We start from the raw sequence: 26,926 nt of genomic DNA, 5'->3' as shown, positions 1-26,926 counted from the left end.
GTTTCGTAGTTTCGTAAAATATAATTCCTAATAATGGGAAACTAGGATTTATACTAGCTGACGCCCGCGACTTCGTTCGCGTGGATTTAGGTTCTTCGAAATCTCGTGGGAACTCTTTGATTTTCCGCGATAAAAAGTAGCCTATGTGCTCAGGATATTATCTATCTCCATTCTGAATTTCAGCCAAATCCGTCCAATGGTTTTTGCGTGAAGAAGTAACAAACATACACACACACACACACGTACATACACACACAAACTTTCGCCTTTATAATATTAGTGTGATTATCTGAGAGCTTTAACAAAGTAACGCGGTCGCATGTGTGTTTTGAACCTTATTTCTCAATCCATCATGAAAGGAACAAAGTAGTTGTAAGGCACCGAGTCAGCCAATGATTTGTTGAATGGGTAATATTGAGGTCTATGTCACAGCCACAGAATTCTAAAAAATTATAGAAGTGTTTAAGAGGCCGCCGATCCCACTGGGCTAGAGTAGCAGACTATGGTCTAAACCCTACTCATTCTACAAGATAAAGTTGAAAACTAAAACCCGACTACGATCGTCTTAATAAACGCTGAAATATTAGAGTAAAATTGTTTTTCTGTCGCTTGGTATATTTTAATGTTGTAGTACATTTTTATTTATGAACTCAGAATTTTCTCCTCTTTCATTTGACACCCTACTCGATACAATAGAGAGACTTGGAGACCCCCACTTTTTTTTCATGTAACATTTTTTCGTATAAAATGTAGCCTGTCATCCGGACCTTCACGACGAATCGATTGACACCTTATTCATCAAAATCGGCCCAGCAGGTTTTTTTTAGGGTTCCGTGCCTAGCACAAGTACAGGAATAAATCCAAAAACCGTGAATTTGTGGTTACATCACAGAAAAAAATAATTTGTTTTAATTTTCAAAGCAAGATAACTATACCAAGTGGGGTATCATATGAAAGGGCTTTACTTGTACATTCTAAAACCGATTTTTATTTATTTTTATGCATAATAGTTTTTGATTTATCGTGCAAAAGTCGGAAAAAATCCCCGAGTACAGAACCCTTGCTGCGCGAGTCTGACTCGCACTGGGCCGGTTTTTTTTATTTTCTATCGCTGGCGAATGCGTTTACATTTACTTGGCATAATAATTGGCCATGTGAAAAACACTCAACGCTCAAATCTAAGCCTGCAAAACGTTGAGATCCTGCCGCAACCGCTATGCCCCTGCGTTTTAAATCTCTATTATCTTCGAAAATATTCATTTAAATTACATGCTGTAAAGGGCCATATTGATCTATGTTATATGCACATTGTGTTTAAGGTACTTAATTGCATAAAATTGCTTCGTAAATGAGATTGATTATTTCTCTTAAAAAGTAAAGAATAAAAAATGGTTATTGCGGGTTACCCCTAAGACATAGACATATACCATCGCGGATTTTTGGTAGACCCTTTTAAGATGTACAATACTGCAGTATGTTATTTTGATCTATCTCGTAGGGTTCAGCCAGCGTTTGTTTTATTCATCTTGTGAAGGAGACCCGTGCTCAGTAATGGGCCGGTGCTGGATTGATCATGATTTGTCACGGTATCTTGGTTTCTATCAAGACCTTGAGTACCAAAATTTTGTTACCATTCGTGTACGTTTTGCACGCAAAAACCGGCCAAGTGCGAGTGAGACTCGCGCACCAAAGGTTTCGTACTTGGGTATTTTTCCAACATTTTGCACGATAAATCAAAAAGATAAGATAAGCTAGGCATATCATAAGATACGCATAAAACTAAATAAAAATCTGTTTTAGAATGTACAAGTAAAAGACCTTTCATATGATACCCCACTTGGTATAGTTTTCTTACTTTGAATTTAAGCACGCAATTTAATTTTTTTTTTTTGTGATGTAACCACAAATTCTTTGTTTTCGGATTTATTTCTTTACTTGTGCTGTAAGACCCACCGTGATTTTAGGTCAACGGGTAGTACCCTATAGGTTTTCTTGACAGATACGACGGACGGACAGACGGACAATAAAGTGATCCTATAAGGGTTCCGTTTGTCCTTTTGAGGCACGGAATCCTAAAAACCAATAGACGCTAGGGTCACAAGGTGCCAGAATGGCGACCTCATAGCGGAAAACGCAGCGTTGGAAAACCTCCCAATTCAAGGTGGACAAATGACATCAAACGATTTGCAGGGAGCCGCAGGATTCGGTGTGGAAGGCCTTATAGTATAAGAGAACTAGCTCTGTCCATTGTCGGTTACTCTGGTACTTTGGATCTCCTCATTTCTAATTTGATCACGTAGAGAAACTCCAAGCATAGCTCTCTCCATCGCCCGCTGAATTAGAGCATCGATAGCTCATCGGTTGAGGAGCAAACTGTATTCCGAAAGGTCGGCGGTTCAAACCCCATCCGTTGCACTATTGTCGTACCCACTCCTGGCACAAGCTTTACGCTTAATTGGAGGGTATAGGGGAGTATTAGTCACGATTAGCATGGCTAATATTCTTTAAAAAAATGACTCTGAAGTAAAAATCTATCGAGCGAACTTTGACTTTTCTTAAACTTAAAGTTTCAGTTAAAACGAGACACATTTATGCCAGCAGTATAACGCTGTCTCGTTTTAACAGTGTCTTAAATGTGAGCAAAGTCAAAGTGCGTTCTATAGATTTAAGCCTGAGTTTTCTTATGAGACCCGTATTATTATGTTTTACTAAATATTAATTACAAAATATTTGAATAAATAAATAAAAGAGCGTAAAGATAAGACTGACCCCTTCCAAGTTAGCCCGCTTCCAACTTAGATTACATCGTCACTTACCACCGTGTGAGATTGTAGTCAAGGCTTGTTATCAAATAAAAAACCGGTCAAGTGCGAGTCGGGCCTCGCTCTTTTACGGTTCCGTATATTATTATGAACATCATATTATTTTCGGTGTATGTATGTACTATGTAATATTTCTTTTCCGAGATCGAACATGAAAGAAAAACCCAAATAATGTTCGTTTGTTTTGGTCACAGCTTACAAACTATTTTACAAACCGTTGTTTTTAGTATTTGTTGTCTAAATACAGTATATGGTACATAATATACCGAAATTTCATATTTTTAACTACTTAAGGTCTAAAACTGACAACTTTAAGCGGCCCTCTATTTCCTTGTTTTTTTTTAAATAAAATAAAATTAAAAAATATATTCGTGTTATGAGCTCTAAACAACGATACCCCACATGCTAGAGTAAGAAAAAAAAATTCGGGCTTCTTTTTCGTGTAAGTATAACCCCCTGAAAAAGAATTCAACTGAATTTTTAGTTCAATTGGATTTGGGCCAACGTTTTACACCAAATACCAAAATTTCATATATTAGTCAGGTTTTATAACTCATTTCTTCTACGAGCTATGAGACCTGTGACACGCGGACGGACGGACAGACAGACAGCAGAGTGACATTAATAGGGCTCCGTTTTTATCCTTTGGATACGGAACCCTAAAAATCGGTCAAGTGCTAGTCGGAGTCGCACATGAAGGCTTCCATACCATCCACATCGTACCTGAATTTTTAACCCCGACCCAAAAAGAGGGGTGTTATAAGTTTGACGTGTGTATCTGTGTATCTGTCTGTGACATCTTAGCTCCTAAACTAATGAACCGATTTTAATTTAGTTTTTTATTTGATAGGTGGCTTGATCGAGAGTGTTCTTAGCTATAATACAAGAAAATCGGTTCAGCCGTTTCAAAGTTATCAGCTCTTTTCTAGTTACTGTAACCTTCACTTGTCGGGGGTGTTATAAATTTTTAATTTACACTTGTTAATTTTTTTGTAATGTAACCACAAAATACAAATTCATGCTTTGATTTTTCCCAAAACTTGTGCTATAAGACATCGTTGCCTTTCACGATTCTAGGTCAACGGGAAATACCGTATAAGATTTGATTCCGTTGACGAGTCTTAGCAGACAGACAGACAGACAGACAGACAATGAAGGGATCCTTCAAGGGTTTCTTTTTTCTCTAGAGATACCCTAAAAAACATGGAGGTCTTTTCCAGTGGACCGATAATAATTACACAATAATTTAAAATATGTGTCAATACTTTAATTGGTCTATTAAAATAACTTTTTGACCCCACCAGGCGCTATCAAATTGCCATTAGGCGAATAATTTTATGTGTTTGATAATGTATCTAATATATTATATGGTTAGATACGTTTTGAGTAATGGTTTGATAATACTAATGTAAATATACTCTTTTAATGATCACACTTAATATTATAAAGGCGAAAGTTTGTGTGTATGTTTGTTACTCCTTCACGCAAAAACCACTGGACGGATTTGGCTGAAATTTGGAATGGTGATAGATTATACCCTGGATTAGCACATAGGTTAGTTTTTATCCCACGGGATTTAAAAAAAAAACCTACATCCGTGCGAATGAAGTTGCGGGCTTCAGCTAGTAAATGATAAATATTTATTTTAACGAGCTCTCTGTCCATTCGGATAGAGAGCGCTGTAGTCTTATGTGGAGGTCCCGGGTTCTATTTCCGGCAGGGGAAACTCGGAATTTTATAATTTCTAAATATTCTCTGGTCTGGTCTGGTCCGATGCTTCGGCCGTGGCTAGTTACCAGTAACCACCCTACCAACAAAGCCAAGCGATTTAGGTGCCGTGTAGAAAAACTGCCATACCACTTCCGGGTTAGCCCTCTTCCATCTTAGACTGCATCATCATTTATCACTTATCACCAGGTGAGATTGCAGTCAAGGGCTAACTTGTATCTGAATGAAAAAAAAAGCGCTCGTCTCTAATGCTTTTTTTGCAATAAATATATAGTTTTTGTTCCTCATATTCCTCAAATGATAAACTTGTTACAAATTTAAAAATTCAAAATATTTTTATTCAATTAAACTTCAACAAGTAGGTACCTACTTACTTTTGAATCGTCTAATGCATTCGGAATGTCTTTTCCTACCGAGAAGAACCAGTAAGAAACTCGGCGGTTGCTCTTTTCAAACATTGTGTTCAACTATGTCTTGTCCTCATACATAGTCCATATTCGCGGGTTTTAATATGAAGCAACTCACACTGCATGCTTAAATCGCCCTTTGTGTGTATATGCCTTTCACCTTACTCAATCACAATGGAATATGATGCTGTGGTTAACCTGAAGAATGATCAGTGTATCTCGTGGCTTGAAAGGGTGTGAAATCACAGTGGATTTTGACCGCAAAACCGCTACTCATTCATAGCTGATCATTGCAACTAATGCAATACTGCTGATACTCGACCGCGATCTGTGTTTCCTAACAATTACAATCCGGGTATCTTTAAAGCAAGAGTGAATATGCACCTTTTTTTAACCCCCGACCCAAAAAGAGGGGTGTTATAAGTTTGACGTGTGTATCTGTGTATCTGTGTGTCTGTGTATCTGTGTATCTGTGTATCTGTGTATCTGTGTATCTGTGTATCTGTGTATCTGTGTATCTGTCTGTGGCATCGTAGCGCCTAAACGAATGAACCGATTTTAATTTAGTTTTTTTTGTTTGAAAGGTGGCTTGATCGAGAGTGTTCTTAGCTATAATCTAAAAAAATTGGTTCAGCCGTTTAAGAGTTATCAGCTCTTTTCTAGTTTTCTTGTAGAAAAGAAGGTTAGATAACCGTTAGGTTCATAATATTGTCAATTGACAAATGTCAAGCTGTCAAGATGGACGTTGCCTAAATACATAATTATTTATTTGAAAATGATGTTTTGGAAAACTCAAATACTTTGGATCGTCGGGGGTGTTATAAATTTTTAATTTACACTTACTTGTTTAATTTATAGACTAACGCTTGGCTGCAATCAGACCTGCTAGCAAGTGAGGATGCAGCCTAAGATGGAGCGCGCTTGCCTAGAAGTTGCCTATTCACTCTTGTTAGTTTAGTTTTAAGTTTAGGTAATTACTAGCCGATGCTCGCGACTTCGCCCGCGTGAATTTAGGGTTTTTGAAATCCCGTGGGAACTCTTTGATTTTCCGGGATAAAAAGTAGCCTATGTGCTAATCCAGGATATTATCTATCTCCATTCTGAATTTCAGCCAAATCCGTCCAGTAGTTTTTGCGTGAAGGAGTAACAAACATACACACACACACACATACAAACTTTCGCCTTTATATTAGTGTGATTAGGTTAAGAATAAATGATTTTGACTTTGACTTTGACTTACCCCGATTGCCATTTCGACTTATCGCGTATTATATTATGTACTATGTATCTCTTTATCCTGTTTGAAATTATAGGATCAGTTGGTTTTCCGGGAACAATGCTAGCCCGGGCGACAGAACCTCCTTTGAAAAGGCTAAGCTAAAGATATTGCCTACTTAGTGCGCATCCTGAATGACGGCGCACCGCATATAGTGGATTACGGAGCGGTTTTTTTTTTTAAAATTTTCTTCATAGTATAGTGCGTTTCATCGAATAGTACCTATGGCGTTATGTTGGCTCCCCTGTCTAAGTCATTGGCACCATATTTGCATAAGAAGACGCAGATTTTGTTTATTTTGAATGAAATGAAAATCAAATGAAAAAAATAGGTTTTGGTGCCCTACTTTTTCCTCCGGAGATTTTACGATTACATCGAATGTGGTTCAGAACGAAATTTGACTAGCAAAATCTAAAGTTAGGTTAGGTTAGATTAGAACATAAACATTCACGTGCCCGGCCACAGTCGTTTTAACATATCCCGGGCATTAGCCATATCCCTAAGGGAGTTGGATGACTCCAGGCTGATGCCATTCTGCTGCGACATTTACACGTCTTACAAGTCCTTAGTGCACCGGGAAATGCGCACTCCGGACAAGTTATAAAGCGGAATATACATTACGAATTAGTGGCACGAAATTAGTTTCACGATATGTAATTTCATTATCAATTGCATGTGTAAACGTCTGATTTCGTAATATATGCATTACGAAAAGTGTCGAACATTTGTCACCAAATTCCTCTCTCGTCTCCCCGGGAACCATTTTATTTTATTTGTATTTACTATTGGCTGAATAAAAGATATTTATTGTTATTAAGTATATATACTTTTCACTCTCACGCCCGTGTACAAAATAAATATATAATAAAAAACATTATTACTATTATTTATTAAACATTTATTATTATTATATAATATCAATTTTAAAACGATTCGGCAATGAGACCCTTAAGGTTAGTATAGGAGCCCACGATGAAAAGTGTCAAGCCAAAGGTGATGATGACTAGGAATCTCCACAGCCGCCACTTGCCAGGCCCCAGGCCAGGGTCACTCCAGTCCAGGCACAGCTCGATGAAGGCAGGGTACACGAAACCCATGTTTGATATGCAGAACGAGCCGAGCTGTAACAAGAAAAACCGGTCAAGTGAGAGTCAGACTCGCATACGAAGGGTTCCGCGCCTTCGTACAAGAAATATCAAACCAATATAGTAAAAATTGGCAAATTAATGACGGACAGCACCATCTTGAGGTCATTTAGTACCTGCCAAATTTAATGGTTCTAGGTCAACGAGAGCGTTGATTCCCCGAATTGGCAGATACGACAGACAGGCAGACAACAAAGTAATCCTACTCATACCTATCCAGCCATACCCTTACCCATTCCCATTAATTGGTTTCTACACGGCATCGTACCGGAACGCTAAATCGCTTGACGGTACGGCTTTGCCGGTAGGGTGGTAACTAGCCACGGCCGCAGCTTCCCACCAGATCACACCAGAGACAGTTTAAAAAATATACATTCCCAAATTGCCGCTGCCAGGAATCGAACCTGGGACCTCTCACTTATAAGAGCACAGCGCTCACCATTGCACCAGGAGGGTCATCAAAAAGGGACGTTGGCCAAAGCCCGATAAAAGAAAAACAACAACTTACCACTCCAAGAAACTTGGACACATTCGGGAAGATGGTGGCAATGGTGGTGATGCCACATATGAAGATGGCCCTGTACACCCGCTCCCAAAGCCAGAACTTCTGAGGGTCGTAGCGCTTCCTAATGTAGAACCACATCAGGTCGAAGGGGAACCAGAAGTTCAAGGCATATGTCACGTAGATCATTACTGCGAAGAGACATTTGAGGGCAATAGGGAACCTAAAAAATTATAAACTTAAGAATTATAACAGAACTAGCTGATGCCCGTAGAAAAAAAGGGTGGAATGAGGTATGGAATGAGAATAATGACAACCGTGAAAAAATCAAAAATACTTACGGTTCTAAAGGAAAGTTGATGGTAACAGGCGATCTACTTTCCTCACCAAACCCCCAGTAACCGAAGAAACCAATAGTTACCACGATACTAACGACTATCGACATGCCTGGAATAGAAAAGATTTGTCAATCCATGTTAGGAAGATTGGTTCTGAGATCGAATTCACCTGCCCACTGCCACTTCAAGATGCTAAGATCTGTTTCATGTCGGTCAGTATGAAGAATATGGTGTGAGGGTGTAATTAACTATGATAACATAAGAATAAATAATTCTGATCGCAAAAGGAACTCTCCTAGTCCTCTGTAAAACATTCTAGGAAGTCGTACATTGTCGTCACGATACAGGTGGTTACCTAGTGTGGAGACCACTAGCAAACGACACTGTTATAACCTTTTTTTAAATATAGTTTTTTTTTTAGTGGAGGGCGGAGCATTGGCAGGCACCCCACTAGGTGGACGACTACATCAATTGACGAAAACCACGATTCAGGGAGCCGTAAGACCGTGATGTGTGGAAGTCCCTAGAAGATATGTCCCTAGAAGATAAGCTGTGGATCATCGGTTGACGATGATGATCATGATAATCTCGGTCACTTAGGGTTTTCAACAGATATTCTTTACAGATATTTGTCGCAGAAACTATGGCCGCTAGTAGAGAAGTGTTCTTGATAACCGCATACCACCAAGCATAGCAACCAGCATGGGATAACATCCATTTCGCTGGACCAACGACTTTTAAAAAGTGTCGGAAAGTAAGTGAATGAGGAAGGCAAACGATCATTTATGATGACATGACCCCAGAAAGGTTTATGTTTAGCAATGTATAGACTGATAGGTTAATTGGAAATTGGAAAGAAATAAAAAATATAAGCTAACCTCCAAGGAGAGCTAGGCCCATCTTCTTCGGTTCCTCCATATTGTTTTCGATCGCCATCACAGCTCCTAAGCCTTCCATACTAAATATGCAGACACCCATGAACTCAAACAATCCAGTGACTGTCTTGAACGCTGGCATGTCCAAAGGACTTGGTGGGGATGATCTGATGCAGTAGTATACCGTTGCGCAGGCGACGGTAACTGTAAAAAACTTGACTATTAGTCCCTTGCATGAGTGTACCACAGAGAAACATGGCAACTGCTCATAAAGTGAATCATATCTATCCCAAATAACACTTCATGACAACCACGACCGCTTTGCCAAAAGTCTCGCGGAGAAGAGAAGAGAAGAACTTACATATAATAAAGTCAGCCACAATAGAGAACGGTGCCAGATACTTCAAACTTGTTATCATCCCGATGGCAATACAAGGGATGACCAGTAACAGAATGTAAACCCTCAAAGGAGGATTCCCTTCTAGGGTAACTTCATTGGTGCCTTCTACCAGCTGCTTGATGGATCGCGCAATCATGATCTGATAGACGCAGCAGGAGCCGAAGAGGTTGAAGCATATTGTAAAGTCCACTAGGTACCTGAGGAATTAATGAAGCAAGATAAAATACCAAAACTACCGCTGTTAAAGTGTGTTTGTTGGTTGGTTTGTCCTTCAATCACTGGTCCTCATTCACGGTCTCCTGCACTCTAGGACTTTTAGGTTCTAACGGCTATTTCTCCTACTACAAGCACTGCCACTACAGCTTGCTAATAAGTAGTTTGGGCTATGGCCTATGTCAGTGACCTTAGTTCTCGTACGGATCTTTCCGAGTCGGATATTATCCAGTCCTAAACTCCTAACATACAGGGTGTAACAAAAAAGCTAGCAAAAACGAAGATAGGTACCTAATAGTACTGATGATTGCTGATAACATATAAAAACTTAATTTTTTTTTAAATCCTCTATTATTCAAAAGTTCACAATTCATAGCAAATAAAACATCTGACTGACGCTAGAGGTCAACGAACGTTCTATAAATAGGTCACTCGAAACCAATGTCGTGTCGTAGGTGGGGCATTGACCCAAGTTTCGCACGCTATACAATGCGGGTTTGAAAATACTAAATCACTAAAACTACAACATAAGGCAAATGGTTATTCGCATTGGATTGTGTTAAGGCAGTTTTTAACGCTAAGTTTTTGCTAGCGTTCTGGTTACACCCTGTAGAATTGATAGGTAGATGACAAATCACGAGCAAAATTTCATCACTGCTCAGTAGCCACTCAATACCTGGCAGTTGTACGGTTTATATGATTACCTGAAAGTCCTACTGTATTTCTTCATACTGGTAAAAGGGCCCACGTCCAACGTCGCCTCCGCCAAGTCGGGGTAACTCATTGCCGGGACTTGGACTCTGCCGTACATTCTTTGAGCTGAATGGGCTATCATCTGAAGAATTGATAATACGTTAAAACCAACGAAGTGAAGCGAAGGGTTCCTTATTCCTTTTAAGGTACGGAACTCTGAAAATGAACCTACATAATAGAGGCCTATTGTAATAAAAATTCTCCTGGCCGAATTACAGCCACGGAAACCAATCAAATTTAGACAATCCGGTGAATATTAGTTAATATGGGTAGTCAAGTTCAAGTCATGAGTGAATAGTCACCATCTAGACAAGCGCGCTCCAGCCTGACTGCATCATCACTTGCCAGCAGGTCTGATTGTAGCCAAGCTCGTGTCAATAAATAATTAAAAGACTATAGCCTCTAGAAAGAGATTAGGCTTTGCGAACTCTCCGAGGCGCGGATCACCTTTAAGAATTTCTTAGCAGAAACGCCCCATAACTATTTTTGGGACCGTAATAATCCCTTAAAAATGCGCAGATCAATAAACTATACTGTGATCTGAGAGCTCACAAACATAACTTTACTAAACAAGCTATAGCTTCTTGACCACAAGGCAGTACTTACATACATAGCATAGCTGATGCAAAAACCGAAGACGATAGTGAGGCAGAAAGACGACCATAGCCCGCACATCTTGTAGCTCTCGTGAATGGCCACCACTCCACCGCCAAGGCAAGTCTTGGCTATGTGGCCGATGGTTTCCACCACTCTGTGGACCAAAACCAATCTGACGATGCTCAGAAGTATCCAAGCAATGAAAACCTTAATTTGTTATATTTCAATGAAAAAGGCAAATCTGTATGGTACAAGATGCAGTATGCGACATGCACCGCCCGCCCTTCCACTGGTAAGTATGCAGGAAAAGCCAGCCACCAAGCAAGCCCCAAGTACCACCACACAACACCTCACAAATCCACCAGAACACACTTGACGCACGTTTCGCTCCCGAGCATCCCCAAAAGATGTAGACCTTACAATGCACAATTGCAAGACGATATAGATTGCTGTTTTTAGTTCTAGTTTTTTCTAAAAAGTTTTTAGGTCAAAAATATGGATAGCCGCTAGTTTAACATAAGCATTATTTCTTTAAAACTAGTACGTACGAGCATAGTTCTTTGTTATAACTACAACATTTCTGATAATTATGAAAATTGGACTATATTTACGGGAAGAAAAACGTTATTGCTTTTGAACATTTTTAACAAGACGATCCTCTTAAATTTCAATTGCGGTTAAAAGCGGTTTCGCTGCTAATGTATTCGCGGCGATGTAATAGGCTTCACTTACGTAGTTCTCTTTTTAGGAGGTCTTGCAGAAGTAAAGTCATAGTTCTTCGCTGCGTCTCCCGTTGCTTTGATCTCAAACTTATGGTGCCCTCGATGTCTGGGAGGCGCTGTATTGCTTGCAGCTGTATCTGGACTCTGGTCAGATATTTTACAGATTCAATTTAACAATTGAAAAGAGCAACCGCCGAGTTTCTTGCTGGTTCTTCTCAGTAGGAACGGCATTCCGAACCATTGGTAAATTATTTGACGATTCAAAAGCACTTGTAAAAGTTTATTTGAATAAAAATCATATTCTATTCTATTCTTTTCAACCATTTTTATTCGTAAATTATGCATTCCGAAATTAAACGTTTACACGTGCAATTGATAATGAAATTAATATCGTGAAACTAATTTCGTGCCACTAATTTCATAATGTAAATTCCGCTTTAAAAACAAATCATTTAATTTAAATTATTTATTAGAAAGATAGTACATATCTATGAAAGATAGTATCTAGAACTTACCGAGTCGTCCATCTTTTTGAATTAGGTATGTTAATTCTTGTTAAAATATTATTAAATAAGTATAGATTGCTCGTTATTTATTTTATTTAATCAAAGATCGCTGAATTTAATACTTAATTATTAAGAAACGGACCGTGTGAATCAGTAAAAAAATTGTTTACAAGTTGTGACAATGAAATTAGTGACAAATAATTTCTATGTTTTGTTCTTATTTTTGAGTTTCTTTAGCGCATTCTTTAGATCCCTCATCTATGCCAGATGACAGTCAAATCTTGGACCGATGACGGTCAAATCTTAGAACGCTGATTTTTAAAAAAAATAATATACCTATCTATGAAATTACTTTTACACACTTTACATTATAAATCATCATAATATGCACTTTATGTACAGAATTATAACTTTCGCATTTGCTTGAACCTCGCGCGAACCAAACTATAATAAACTGGCTAATAAATAATAGACACCATAATATAGACACCGCGTTTAATAGCCTCATCGGGTGACAGAAGGGCTGGCTCATTTTTTTCGCAACGGATCAGCCTGGCTGTCCAGCGCGGAAATGCAGCCAGTATTCTTGGCACCATTCCACGCGGCCATGATTTGTATAGTAATTAGATAAGGCTAGCTTTAAGTTTTAACTGGCTCAAGATCTATGCTCAAGACCGTGTTAGTCGGTGTAATTTTTGACATTAAGGGTCGGCACTCGGCGCACATATGGCGAAGCGCAGCGCAGAGCATTTTTCACAGTCAAAATATTATCGACATTGTCCTCATTGAAATAATATTTAAAATCAATTGTGCATCCGTGCGGATACTTGCGCAGTCCCGCGCGTGCTTGCGCATTCTCTGGTAGAAATTCGCGTAATGTGTCACGCGATTAGAAAACTTCGCGGGCATGCTCTGCGCTGCGCTCCACCATATGTGCGCCGGCCCTAATGTTACCAATTGTGATTTAATCTAAATGTGGCAAAGTCAGTAAAGGTGTGCAAGGCCAAAAACTATTTTTGTGTACACAACAAAATTTCAATTAATTTGGTAAAGCAAAAGGAACGTGAACAAAAAAAATGCAGTCAAGAAAAATCATAGTTTAATAAATCAAACAAAACATATACATATAATTAAATACATAGATATAAATCACATACATAACCAAACATTCACAAATATCGAAAACAATTACAAAAATTCAATCGTCAATAAAAATTTTACTCGCACAGAAACACAACATGACTGAAATTTTTTAGGATTCCGTGCCTCAAAAGGAAAAACGAAACCCTTGTTGTCGGTTTGTCCGTCTGTCCCTCTGTCGTGTCTGTCAAGAAACCTATAGGATAGTTCCCGTTGACCTAAAATCATGATTTTTTCCTTTACTCCTAAGGTCCTATAGCAGAAGTTATGGAAAAAAATTTGAAAACCGTGAACTTGTTACATTACAACAAAAATTTTAAAATGTGTTTGCGATAATTAGTATTTTCAATTTTCAAAGCAAGATAACTATACCAAATGGAGTAGCATCAGTCATCAAGAAATATTCTGAGCCTAATTCTTAGAAAACCTCCTTGACCAGCTCCTTAGCGTTGATATACGTGCCGACCACACACAAAATGGCGCCGAACGTGCACACAATGACACACTTCCACAACCTCCACCTCAAGATGCCAAGCCCTGGGTCCTCCCAGTCCAGGCACAGCTCGATGAACGCTGGAAATATGAAACCCATACTTGACAGGCAGAAGGATCCAATCTGTAAATATTTTTTTAAATTCAGATACTGTTTCTTTGTAACATTTTTACCCGACTGCGGCAAAGCTAAAACGAAGGGTTATTATTTTAGCAGTCTATGTATGTATATATGTATGTAATGTATATTTGTATCCAGATTCTGTGTTCCACCGTAGCGCCTAAACTACTGGGCTGATTTTGATGAATGAGGTGTCAATTGATTCGTCGTAAAGGTCCGGGTGACATAGGCAACATTTTATACAACAAAAATTGACCTAACGGATGTTAGATCTAAAAAAGTGGACATCTCCAAAATTTTTTTTGTTTTGCTACTGTATGCTTTTTTTTGTTATTGTTTGAGTGGGATGTCAAATGAAAGAAGAGAAAATTCTGAGTTCATAAATATAAACGGTAGTACATTTATATTTATGAACTCAGAATTTTCTCAGATTAATGAATTCAGAATCATTAAAATGGAATATACCCAGCGACAGAAAAACAATTTTTTACTATAATATTTCATTGGGTTCTACATGACATCGTACCGGAAAGCTAAATTGCTTGGTGGCACAGCTTTGCCGGTAGGGTGGTAACTGGCCACGGCCAAAGCCTCCCACCAGGCCAGGTTGTATATGAATAAATAATAAAAATTAAATTAAAAATTTAAAAAACCCCCGACACATAAACCTCTAAAAAGTAAAAAAATAATAGGTAAGTATGTATGGGCCCTTTAAGAATAGTATAAATAGTAAAGTTTTTATCCAAGCGTTCGTTGCGCCAGGGGACCGCTACCTATCATAAACTATGAAAGTCATCTGTTGTAGAAAGAATTAGACATGTGTAAGTAATGCGATTGATGCATTACGCGTAATATTACCCGACCGCGTACTGTAGCATTACATATTACACGACAAAATCAAGCATTACACATCACACTAAAACATGACGCGGACAGCGTTTCGCGCTCGCTGCCTACTGACTGTTCGGTCATGTCATTCGGCAATCGGCATATCTCGGTGCGTGGTTTGAGAATCGTAAATTGTGCTAGTGAGAGAGAGTGAGAGAGAGATACTCGTGCTTCATATCGGTTGCGCGGCCAGCCCGATTTTATATACTGTAGTCTGTAACTGATGCAATAAGGTTTACGTTTATTTGGCTCCGCCAAGGTACTTAACTTAGCTCTTCAAAAATTCGTACGATATGATTGTTTAACAATGAATTCTTTGTTTATATTTATTAGTAATTATTAGTATTTGACAAAGCTACTAAAAAAAAAACTAAAAAAAAATCAAAATAATTAGAATAAAAATAAGAAAAAAAATAACAATCATTGTAGGTACATATAAAGTTGATTTATAAATACGCCAATATCCATGGTCGTATCACGTATAATCGTAATTCGTAGGTAATCCATGTATATTGCCAGTCCTAAGCCTGGTCTAAAGTATGAAGGGAAACCAACTTTATTTATTAACTAAAGTGACCGAACGGAATATTGGCTAGCGGTATAATGTAACTAGGTGCGGTAGTGCGTACATCGAACGTAGTACGTATGGCGGCGGGGCATCCCATCACTCGATATCTCATGTAATGTAATAATACATCCGAACATATTTTCATTTCATTACATAGCGCACTATTTGATAGGTGCCAGGTGGCCGTCACTAGCGCGCCAGCTCGGGTGATGTTCGGAGTGATGGTAAAATGTAATATTACTTAGTACGAAATGTAATGCCATATGACATCACTTTTTAAAGTACTGTTTTGCGCATGTCTAGAAAGAATAGTCTTTAGCGGTCCCCCGACGCAACGAACGCTTGGATAAAAACTTTACTATTTATACTATTCTTAAAGGGCCCATACATACTTACCTATTATTTTTTTACTTTTTAGAGGTTTATGTGTCGGGGGTTTTTTAAATTTTTAATTTAATTTTTATTTCACGCTTTTTAAACTTTTATTCATAAATTACCGTTTATTTGTGCCATTCTAAAACCCAATTTCTATAATAATATAAATCCAATAAGGCAGCTAATATCTCTTCAAAAGTAACATCAATGTTATGTTAATTATATGTTCCATGAAATATTTTTGACGGAACATCACTAAATCAAGAATTATCTGAATGACTCACATAGTTTAACATGACCAACCATGAAATATCTGTTTCTAACATGTCGTTGCTTTAAAAATGTACCCATTTTACGTAGTCGTATAATAGTTCGCTTTTCAAGATATACCTACGATTAAATTGAAATCGACTTTCATCCGATGAAATAAGGAATAAAGTGGCTTGTATTTCATTTTGTTTGTTATTGCATGTCAAATTTTAATTTGACATAACTTTCAAAAACCGGTCAAGTGCGAGTCTGCCTCACACATGAAGAGTTCCGTACAAGTTTTTTTTTATGTAATGACAATTCAGTTGTCGGATTTTTCTCTTTACTTGGGCCACAGGAGTAGAGTGCTTGGGCTATAAGATATTGCTACCTGCCTTTCATGATTCTACGTAAACGAGAAGTACCTAATTTATAAGTTTTGATTCTCTTGAAAGATGACATACAGACAGACAACGAAGTGGTGAAGGAAAACACCGTCAGGAAACCTGCATGCTTGAGAGTTGGCCATAATGCTCCCTCAAAGGTGCGTGAGGTGTGCCAATACGTGCTTGGCCAGTGTGGTAGCTGCTCCTTCTGAGAGGAGACTTGTGCTCAGTAGTGAGCCGGCGATGGGTTGATCCTGATGATGATGAATTTTAAACGTATTTTGTCAAAGTAAATAAGCTGAGTTCAAGCAGATAAAATAAAAAGAAGGTGCGCCAATCATCCAAACCTGCGCGACAAAGCGACTACGATGCGGGAACCTCAGCCGCGCGGAGGGTCATCGCCTCCTACGATATTTAATGGTGCTATGCACACCTACGCGTCTACAACAGTCGAGGCTACATGTTTTTTTTTCTACAGATACCTACTGAACCCTAAAAATAGTTTGACTATGGTTTGGGTTTGGGTTGATTGTTCGTGGCCTTTGGTTGACTGTTGGATATTATAATTGAATTGATGTTTTCTCGTTTAACTGTGATTATAATATTTTATAAATAAGAAACTCCGCGCCTACGATCCAAAGTATCGGAGTTTTCCAAAACATTATTTTCAAATAAATAATTATGTATCTAGGCAACGTCCATCTTGACAGCTTGACATTTGCCAATTGACATAATATTATGAACCTCTGTTACAATAGTGAAAGATCCCAGGGCCACCAGCCGTCACGTATTTTCTGACGAATGAAATGTGGACGATTGAGTAGTGTTAGTATGTACTAAGAACGCATGCCTACAGACCTGCTAGCTTGCTTAGACGGCCAATTTTCAGGTATCAGGTAATCAAGGTACATAAAAACATTACTTACCTCGCGTAAATTCTCCAATTTTTTTAATTTTTAGCTGATTTTTTTTAATATTAATAGTTAATTGACATAAGTAAACTATAAGAGAGTGAGAGAGAAGTCAATATATCCTAATACATGTCTTACTCAGTCTCATGCGCGTAGATAATGATGCCCTCGCGCTCAAACCCACAGAGGCATTAAAATTTAATTTAGGGGATGATTGGCCCTCTGGATCGGTCTGTCTCCTTGTAAAAGTTTTTAAAATAGTTGTCTGGTAGACATATATAAAAATGGAGCATCAGAATTTACGTGCAGTTAAGTAATTACTTATTTTGGGAGCTTTAAGGCGTCTGCAAAGCAATACGGCCGACGCGGGAAGTGTCTGGAAGTATTGGCGACACATTTTAAAGGATATTGCCTAAAATATACGTAAAAATCAGTTTGGAGAATTTACGTGAGGTAAGTAATGTTTTTATGTACCTTGATTATCAGATACCTGAAAATTGGCCGTCTAAGCAAGCTAGCACGTAGGCTAGGCATGCTTTCTTAGTACTTACTAACACTACTCAATCGTACATATTTCCTGTGTCAGAAAATACGTAACCTCTGGTGGTCCTGGGATAAAAGTAATAAGAAAACCAGAAAAGAGCTGATAACTTCCAAACGGCTGAACCAATTTTTTTGGATTATAGCTAAGAACACTCTCGATCAAGCCACCTTTCAAACAAAAAAAACTAAATTAAAATCGGTTCATTCGTTTAGGCGCTACGAGGCCACAGACAGATACACAGATACACAGATACACAGATACACAGATACACAGATACACAGATACACAGATACACAGATACACACGTCAAACTTATAACACCCCTCTTTTTGGGTCGGGGGTTAAAAAGAAGATGAAGTAACTTGCCAGTCCAATGAACTTGGTGACCGCGGGGAAGATGACAGCTATGATGGTGATGATGAGGACAATGCCTGCCCTCCACACTCTCTCCCACAGCCAGTACTTGGACTCCTGGTAGCGCCTCTTGATGTAGTGCCAGACCAGCTCGAATGGCACCCAGAAGTTTAGGGCGAAGGTGACGTATATCATCATAGCCATGCACACTTTGAGTGCTATTGGGAAGCTGGAAAATCCATACTTATAATATTACTAGCTGATACCCGCGTGGACTACATAAATCTCAAACTCCTATTTCTCTCCCTGGGGGTTGAACTTTCAAAAATGTTTTATGCTATCTGCATGCCAAGTTTTAGCCCAGTAGTTTGCGCTGTACTGTCAGTCAGTCAGTGAGTCAGTCAGCTTTTGTTTCATATTTTAAGATTTTGTTGTTATATCGGCAATGGAAATATACACATTCTGCGAAAACTTCAACTTTACCTATACGCTTCAACGAGATATAGCCCACTGACAGACAGACAAACGGACGGGTCGGACATCAGAGGCTTAGTAATAGTGCCTCTTTAGTACACTTTTTTTGGGTACGAAGAAATGCTCTGGATTGAACGGCAGTTAGATTACAACGTGGGGTTATTCAAGAGGAGGACCAACAAATTCCTGAAAGGCCAAAAAATTTTTATGGATGGCGGTGATCACTTAACATTAGGTGACCCGCCTGCTCGTTTGCTTGCAATTTTATTATTTAAAAAAATTGCCAATTATTGTCTTACTCTAGTGTGGTTCTCTTGGTGGCTTACGACTATCTCATGGCTTCCATCCTTTTTCTTCCAGGTACAGCAATGCGCAAATTTAAGAAAGGGGCTGGCCGGTCAGGTTGCGTTTGCGTTTTGCCTGGACCTTTCGAACGGATACGGAACGGAACGGGTACGGAACGGAACCCTCAAAAGAAGTAACTCACGGTTCCAAAGGGAAGTTCAGCGTCACAGGCGATTTGGACTTCTCTCCAAAGCCCCAGTAACCGAAGAAGCCGACGCACATCACTATACCGATCACTACTGACATACCTGGAACAGAATATCTTCACCATCAACCCATCGCCGGCTCACTACAGAGCACGGATCTCCTTTCAGAATGAGACAAGTTTTCGGCCAGTCTACCACGCTAAGTGCGGATTGGCAGACTTCACACATCTTTTTTTTAAAAAAAAAGAATATTAACCATTTTTAATCATGACTAACATTCCCCTTTCCCCTCCAACTAAGCGTTAAGCTTGTGCTAGGAGTGGGTACGACAATAGTGCAACGTGTGGGGTTTGAACCGCGCACCTTTCGGATTTCAGTCCGCTCCTATAACCGTTGAGCTATTGAGGCTTAAATCTTTAAGAACATTATGGAGAACTCTTAAGCATGTATAGTATGCCATAGGTCAAGATGGTAATCGCGGTATGAGGCGGGGAGACGCCCCACACACCCGCACGTCACCCGCGCTGTCCCGCACCGGGTTAACGCGGGTGAGCGCGGTTACCCGGATTGCCATGTCGACCTGTCACGTACTATAGGTACCACTTGTCAGATAAGTAGAAATGAATTTGTATTTCTGGTGTTCATAATAGAGACGTTACGGAGGTTCGATTCCGATACCGAAAGTATGGAACTTCCGATTAATTTTGCACATTCGATTCCGATTTCGGTTCCGATATATTTTAATCGGAAGCTATATCGGAGATCGAATACGCTGACGCTGCTTATGTTCACTACTAGCTTAGTGTTTAAGATTTTAATTCGATTTTCAAATATACATATTTTTATTTTCAACACCCAGGTCCTCCATCTACCTATCATCTGTAATATTTTTAAACTGATAATAAGAATATAACTGATACGTGTATTTTATTTCCTCAGACCTGCCTTTAACCCATCTCTCTTTTACATCCGCCTCCGATTCCGGTTCCGACAAACCGAATTAATAACTCCGGTTCCGAATTCGGTTCAGATAATATATAATCAATTCCGTAACATCCCTGATTCATATGTAGGATTCAGCAAACCTCCAACCAAAACAAGTGCGATCTTTTTCGGTTCTTCCATAGAGTTCTCAATGGCAAGCGTAACTCCGACTCCCTCCATACTAAACACGCACACCCCCATGAACTCAAAAAGACCCGGCACAGTTTTGAAAACGGGGAACTCCAAGGGGCTCATGGTTTGTTGTTTCACTGCGTAGTATACCGTTGATCCCGCTACGACCACTGAAAATTCATACAAAAGAAAATCAATTTTTTTTTTTTAAATAAAAAATAGCGATCAAGCGAGCAGGCGGGTCCTGTTAATCTGGTGTTAAGTGATTACCGCGATCCATGAACGCCAGAGGTACCGAAGATTATTCAAATAAACTTTTATACTCGTAAGTACTTTTGAATCGTCAAAAGCATCTACCACTAGTTCGGATTGCCTTTCCTATCTACATACATATTCATATTATAAACTAGCTGATGCCCGCAGCTTCGCCCGCGTGAATTGGTCAGATCCCCTGCAGCATCAGGATTGAGGACTTGGACTCCTTTTTTATGAAACAATGTCGCAAAGTTCCTCTATCGATTAAAAAAGAAATGACGCTAATCGGTTCAAAAATCTTGGAGATTTCGGTGTACATAGGTAGAAAAACACAACTCCCTTTTTGAAAGTCGGTTAAAAAGTAGCCAATGTTACTCCCTGGTCAATTCTCTACTTGTCTGTGAAAATCCCGTCAAAATCGGTTCAGCCGTTCCCAAGATTAGCCTTTTCAAACAGACAGACAGACAGACAGACAGACAGACAAAAATTTTAAAAACGTGTGATTCAGTTATAGTATCGTTCAAATAACCATATATGACCTTAATATGCGGTAGTTATTTCGAAATTACAGACAGACACTCCAATTTTATTTATTAGTAAGTATTGATGAGGAAGTGTGTTTGATTATTGGTTTTTTCTTCAATCACGTTGCAATATAGCAACGGATCGACGTGATTTCTTGCATGGATATTGGATAGGTATAGTAAAAACAGAGAGAGGCAGATTTTTATCCCAGACAATCAAACATTCATATGGAATTTTTAAAACCTTAGATTACAGCGTGGGGTTATACATATTCCTGAAAGTCCGACAACGCATCGGCGGTTCCTCTGGTGCAGCAAATGTTCCTGGGCGGCGGTAATCACTTAACATCAGGTGACCCGTCAAAATAGCAAGCAAATGAGCACGTTTGCTCGCTATTTAATTAATTATATACTTTGAAAACCTAAAGCTACGCGGACGAGGTCGTAGTAACAGCTATTTATCATATAAACAGAAAAACTAACATATAATAACATCAGCGGCAATCGAAAACGGAGCGAGGTACTTCAACGTGGTGATCATACAAAGAAGAATGCAAGGGATAAGCAGCGCCGCGACCAGGTGCCTCAAAGATGGGGTACCGCCGGTAGTGACCTCGTCTGTGCCCTCGATCAGTTGTTTGATGGTACGGGCGATCATTATCTGGTACACGCAGCACGATCCGAACAGGTCCACGCATATTGTCAAATCCACCGCGTACCTGAGTAATCACACATGACTTTTTTTTAATTTTACCCATATGTCTACGTGATCAAATCAGAAATGAGAAGATCCGTTGGAGAACCAGAGCATATCAACATAGCTCAACGGGTGGCAAAGCTGTTCGAGAGTTCGATTCTTAGGTTGTACAGTTATTATCAGATATTAGTGATTAGTGATAACAACCGGGAGCGACGACGGTTTAACGCGCTCTCCGAGACACGAAGGAAACGAAAAGGCCGGACTTCCAAAGTCGGTCCCCCATCCAGTTACAGACTTTATTCAACGTTACTTAACAATTGCAATCGATTGACATGAGTTTTTGAGACCACACGTCCCTCTACCTACCTATACTTCAATAAAAATTCTATTTATGTTGAGGATTTATGTACCTAAAGCATTTGCTGTACTTTTTCAAGGACTCAAAGGGCCCGATGGCAAGCGACGCCTCTGCCAAGTCAGGATATGACATGGACGGCACCTGGACCCGCCCGTAGATCTTCTGAGCTGACCTGGCCAAGATCTGTGGAACAACTCCAATCAGTACCTTATTTTGTTGACGGGGAAAAATTTAATCAGAAATGAGGAGAACTATGAGTAACCGACAGAATAAACGGGTTGCAAAACTCAAGGGGCAATGGGTATGGCACTAGTCTGGTCTGGTGGGAGGCTTCGGCCGTGGCTAGTTACCACCCTACCGGCAAAACCGTGCCGCCAAGCGATTTAAGCGGTAGAAACTAGAAACCAAAAGAGTATGGGTTTAATGAAAACTGCCATACCCCTTCCAGGTGAGCCCGCTTCCATCTTAGACTGCATCATCACTTACCACGAGGTGAGATTGCATTCAAGGGCTAACTTGTATCCGAATTTAAATTTAAATATTTAAATTGTTAAATTTGTACGATATAGTGGTGATAATTAATTACGTAACTTAAAACTAAAGCTACGAGGGTTCCAAACGCGCCCAAGTCTAAGAAGAGCCCACAACAAACTCAGCCGGATATTCAAAATGTCTACTATTCAAAAATACCTATGTCCAGCAGTGGACGTCTTTCAATTGATAATGATGATAACATGAAATATATTTTAGTTATGTAGGACAACTTTTGAACTTTGCCTGAAATAATCTAGACATAGATACCTAAAGAATTCTTACGATCAAACAAAACAAAATATTAATTACTAGGGGATGCCCGCGGCTTCGCTCGCGTGGATTTCGATTTTTTAAATCCCGTAGGAACTCTTTGATTTTCCGGGATAAAAGTAGCCTATGTCCTTTCCCCGGGATGTATCCCAAGTCTGTACCAAATTTCATTAAAATCGGTTCAGCGGTTGGGCCTTGAAAACGTAGCAGACAGACAGACAGACACACTTTCGCATTTATGATATTAGTATGGATTATTTTATTGTTGACTCTACATCGTCAACAAAATATTTGTAAGTAAACAGGTATGTAATACAGATCATATTTCTATTAATAAAGCATTTTAAGTATTTTTTGTACGTCTAAATTGATATGCGGCGTACGCAAATTATTTGTTTTAATGCAATGACGCAATTTAGAGGAAATATTGAATCAGGTAAGCATGGATACAAAAAACCATAACTTTCTGTCATGGTCTTTAATTAGTAATTAGTAGAAATAGTAATAAAATTAAGGTTTGGGAGCCCACCGCATTAAAACAAGTGTAAATTAAAAAATTATAACACCCCCGACAAGTGAAGGTAACAGTAACTAGAAAAGATCTGATAACTTTCAAACGGCTGAACCGATTTTCTTGGATTATACCTAAGAACACTCTCGATCACCACCTTTCAAACAAAACAAACTAGATTAAAATCGGTTCATTAGTTTAGGAGCTACGATGCCACAGACAGATACACAGATACACACGTCAAACTTATAACACCCTTCTTTTTGGGTCAGGGGTTAAAAATATATCTTCGTACTCTACTCAATAAGCTCTAAACAATAGGGTACCTACCCCACATGCGAGCGTAAGAAAAAAAATCCGGTTCCTTCTTCTTAATATATGGAATGAAAAATAATTTTGAATTTCTAATTCAATATTTAGTTTTGGGTTCTATATCAAATACCAAAATTTCAGGTTTGTTACTCATTTCGTGTACAAGCTTGAGACATGTGACACGCGAACAGACAGGCGAACAGACAAACAGCAGAGTGACATTGATAGGGTTCCATTTTTAGGGTTCCGTACCTCAAAAGGAAAAATGGAACCCTTATAGGATCACTTTGTTGTCTGTCTGTCTGTCTGTCTGTCCGTCCGTCCGTCCGTCCCGTACACGAGTACAGAACCCTCAGTGCGCGAGTCTGACTCGCACTTGGCTGGTTTTTACCCCTTGGAACCCTAATGAAAGTTCTAAAGTTACTAATAAAGTTGGACGGATGCGCCGTGAAAAGATAACAGACAGACAGACACGCTTTCGCATTTATAAAATTAATATGGAGGTATGCAACTCATACGCACATACATACAGTAGCTGACACACAACCCCAGCACCACAGTGAGCACTACAGCAGTCCACAGCCCGCACTGCTTGTACGACTCATGTATCGCCACCACACCGCCTCCCAGGCAGCTCTTGATCAGGTGGCCGATCGACTCCACCACCCTGGAAAGAAGAACGAAGCGAACTTGTGACGATTCTGGCGCAGTGGTGATGATCTAAGACGGAGTTCCTGGGTTCGATTTTCAGCAGGGGCAGTTTGGGCCTATTTTCTAAATTGTCTATGGTCTGGTCTGGTGGGAGGCTTCTGCCGTGGCTAGTTACCAGCCTAACGGCAAAACCGTGCCGCCAAGCGATTTAGCGTCCCAGTACGATGCCGTGTAGAAACCAAAGGATGTATGGATTTATTGAAAACTGCCATACCCCTTCTAGGTTAGCCTGCCTCCAGACTGCATCATCACTTACCACCAGGTGAGATTGCAGTCAAGGGGTAACTTGTTTCAGATTTTTTTTTAAATCATTATGGGCAAGCGCTTGACCACAATCACACCTGATGGGAAATGATGGTGTGGCCTAAGATAAGATACGGTTACCCAGAAGATGCCTATTCACTCTTGTTTTAATGATAGGATTGTAGTTGGTAGGAAACACAGATCGCGGAAGAGTATTCTAAACCTTAGCCATGCGTATGAGGAATGAAGACGCAAAATGTTTCGTGCGTGTAGATGGAATGTCGACGACATAAGGATAGAAACTCGGCCGACGTCATTGCAGTTCCGTGGTAAAATGGTGAAGGGGGGACAAGATCGAAAAGTTCCTGTGCACACTTTCCGAAATATATCCTATAAAACACCGATAAGCCGGCAAGCTTACGAATAAAATTTATAACTTAGGTATTTTTTCATAGTCCTTAGGTTAGCTATCATATTATATCTTATATTTTACTGTACGACTTATGTTTATGTTAATGCATGCTGTGACTGCCCGTAAGTGGAGTTGCATAAGAGCCCTAGAATTTAAGGAACAACATGTATTTAATCTAAATGTGTAACTCTGTGGGCGGTACTATTAGTAAATAGGTAAATAAAAAACATATATAAGTATATTTTGGAGAGTGTGTGGCCGAGAACTTCATGGCCTGGTTCCGTATGGGAATGTTAAGACTCACGTAGTTCTTTTCCCCGGGGGTCTAGCAGCGAGGAAGTCATAGTTCTTGGCCGCTTCGCCTGTCGCTTTGAGCTCATACTTGTGGTGACCTCTGTGTCTCACTGGATGAATGACTGGACTTGCTTGAATTTGTTCATCGCTCTTCATTCAAGATAAATAATAAAGATGATGGCTCACAGAATGAATATTATAAAGGATCAAGTAATTTAAAAGTTTTCAAAAAACCCCCGACTGCGGTTTGCATTGCATCTTTTTCATATTAAAGCGTCTACAATCCACCATTTAATAAATCAATCAATTTACGACAAAACACTTGCGCCATCAAGATGAATCTAATGACGTACCTATTCATCGTCAAAATCGGTTGAACCGTTGAATAATTACGAGCGGACATGGGAGCCGACATGCATACATACAGTTCAAACATATAACCCTCATTTTGGGCTTCGCCACAGTCGGGTAAAAATGCCTATAGCCTATAGAATAGTGGTTAAGACGTTTACGTCCTATTCGGGAGGATTCGGTTCCTCTAATTTTTTGGAGTTACGTGCAATTTATGCAATTTGCTTTAATCAAATCATTTGAATAACGGTGAAGGAAAACATCGTGAGGAAAGGTCAGCTAGTCTTTTCTTTCGATACAAGTGGCCTTGACTGCAATCTCACCTGGTGGTAAGTGATGATGGAAGCAGGCTAACCTGGAAGGGATATGGTAGTTTTTAATAAACCCAAACCCCTTCTACACGGCATCGTACCCGGGACCGTCGTCAAATAAGACGAAATAGTAGTTACTGAAAAAAATATTAATTGATTCTTACAGAAGCTTCATCCATTTTGAATTTTCATAACAAACGGTTCAGAAAATTCAGAATTATCGAATTAAATACGAAAAAAATATTTAAAAGAAATATACTTAAAATGTTACGATGAATTACTAAAATATTTACTCTTTTAGAATTTGGTAAAATGACAAAAATAATTATGACAGAAAACCATTAAGAATTTAAAAGAAAATTGATGAAACCTTCTTTCTGCCAAACCAGCTTAACTTGATGCGTTAGGCATTTCCTGTGTATAAAAAAAAATGCATTGGAACTTGGAACCATTGATTTTGAAAGAGCCACCCCGATTGGAACAAAATATGGACCGTCACGCTAGAATATTCAGTATGGAGCTTTCCAGCGAACGTTCCATAAAATTATCATAGATGTCTCTGAATGCATAGCTCGCCGCGAAAGGCAGAAACATACTGTCTTGTGCCCTTTAGATTGTTTTTTAACCCCCGACCCAAAAAGAGGGGTGTTATAAGTTTGACGTGTGTATCTGTGTGTCTGTGTATCTGTGTATCTGTGTATCTGTCTGTGGCATCGTAGCGCCTAAACGAATGAACCGATTTTAATT

General features: G+C 39.3%; 2 protein-coding genes across 2 annotated transcripts; both read right to left on the bottom strand.

Moving 5' to 3' along the window:
- Positions 1 to 7,156: 7,156 nt before the first annotated feature.
- Positions 7,157 to 12,398, bottom strand: LOC123878040 (proton-coupled amino acid transporter-like protein CG1139). The gene is made up of 9 exons (XM_045925059.1): positions 12,294 to 12,398; positions 11,789 to 11,922; positions 11,066 to 11,210; positions 10,411 to 10,541; positions 9,455 to 9,690; positions 9,097 to 9,297; positions 8,222 to 8,327; positions 7,887 to 8,103; positions 7,157 to 7,354 (listed from the first exon to the last, which is right to left on the bottom strand). The coding sequence occupies exons 1-9, from the start codon at positions 12,303 to 12,305 to the stop codon at positions 7,157 to 7,159; spliced, it is 1,380 nt and encodes a 459-aa protein (XP_045781015.1). The 5' UTR covers positions 12,306 to 12,398.
- A 1,216-nt stretch (positions 12,399 to 13,614) lies between these two features.
- LOC123878039 (proton-coupled amino acid transporter-like protein pathetic) lies at positions 13,615 to 26,503 on the bottom strand. The gene is made up of 9 exons (XM_045925058.1): positions 26,344 to 26,503; positions 25,528 to 25,667; positions 24,380 to 24,524; positions 22,283 to 22,413; positions 21,656 to 21,891; positions 20,363 to 20,563; positions 19,274 to 19,379; positions 18,325 to 18,541; positions 13,615 to 14,040 (listed from the first exon to the last, which is right to left on the bottom strand). The coding sequence occupies exons 1-9, from the start codon at positions 26,356 to 26,358 to the stop codon at positions 13,843 to 13,845; spliced, it is 1,389 nt and encodes a 462-aa protein (XP_045781014.1). The 5' UTR covers positions 26,359 to 26,503; the 3' UTR covers positions 13,615 to 13,842.
- Between the last annotated feature and the right edge of the window lie 423 nt (positions 26,504 to 26,926).

The sequence above is a fragment of the Maniola jurtina genome, chromosome 25 (genome assembly GCF_905333055.1).
Source record: "Maniola jurtina chromosome 25, ilManJurt1.1, whole genome shotgun sequence".
Lineage (NCBI taxonomy): Eukaryota > Metazoa > Arthropoda > Insecta > Lepidoptera > Nymphalidae > Maniola > Maniola jurtina.
The sequence above is the reverse complement of the archived record's forward strand: the minus strand, read 5'-3'. Positions and strand labels throughout refer to the sequence as shown.

Coding starts and splice junctions, on each gene's coding strand:
- LOC123878040 (XM_045925059.1), bottom strand. Junction 11,211..11,788: donor CCTCCTAAAAAGAGAACTAC/GTAAGTGAAGCC, acceptor TTTGGTCCACAG/AGTGGTGGAAACCATCGGCC. Junction 8,328..9,096: donor GGGCCTAGCTCTCCTTGGAG/GTTAGCTTATAT, acceptor TTTCTATTCCAG/GCATGTCGATAGTCGTTAGT.
- LOC123878039 (XM_045925058.1), bottom strand. Junction 24,525..25,527: donor CCCCCGGGGAAAAGAACTAC/GTGAGTCTTAAC, acceptor TCTTCTTTCCAG/GGTGGTGGAGTCGATCGGCC. Junction 22,414..24,379: donor GTGTCAGCTACTGTATGTAT/GTGCGTATGAGT, acceptor GTTGTTCCACAG/ATCTTGGCCAGGTCAGCTCA.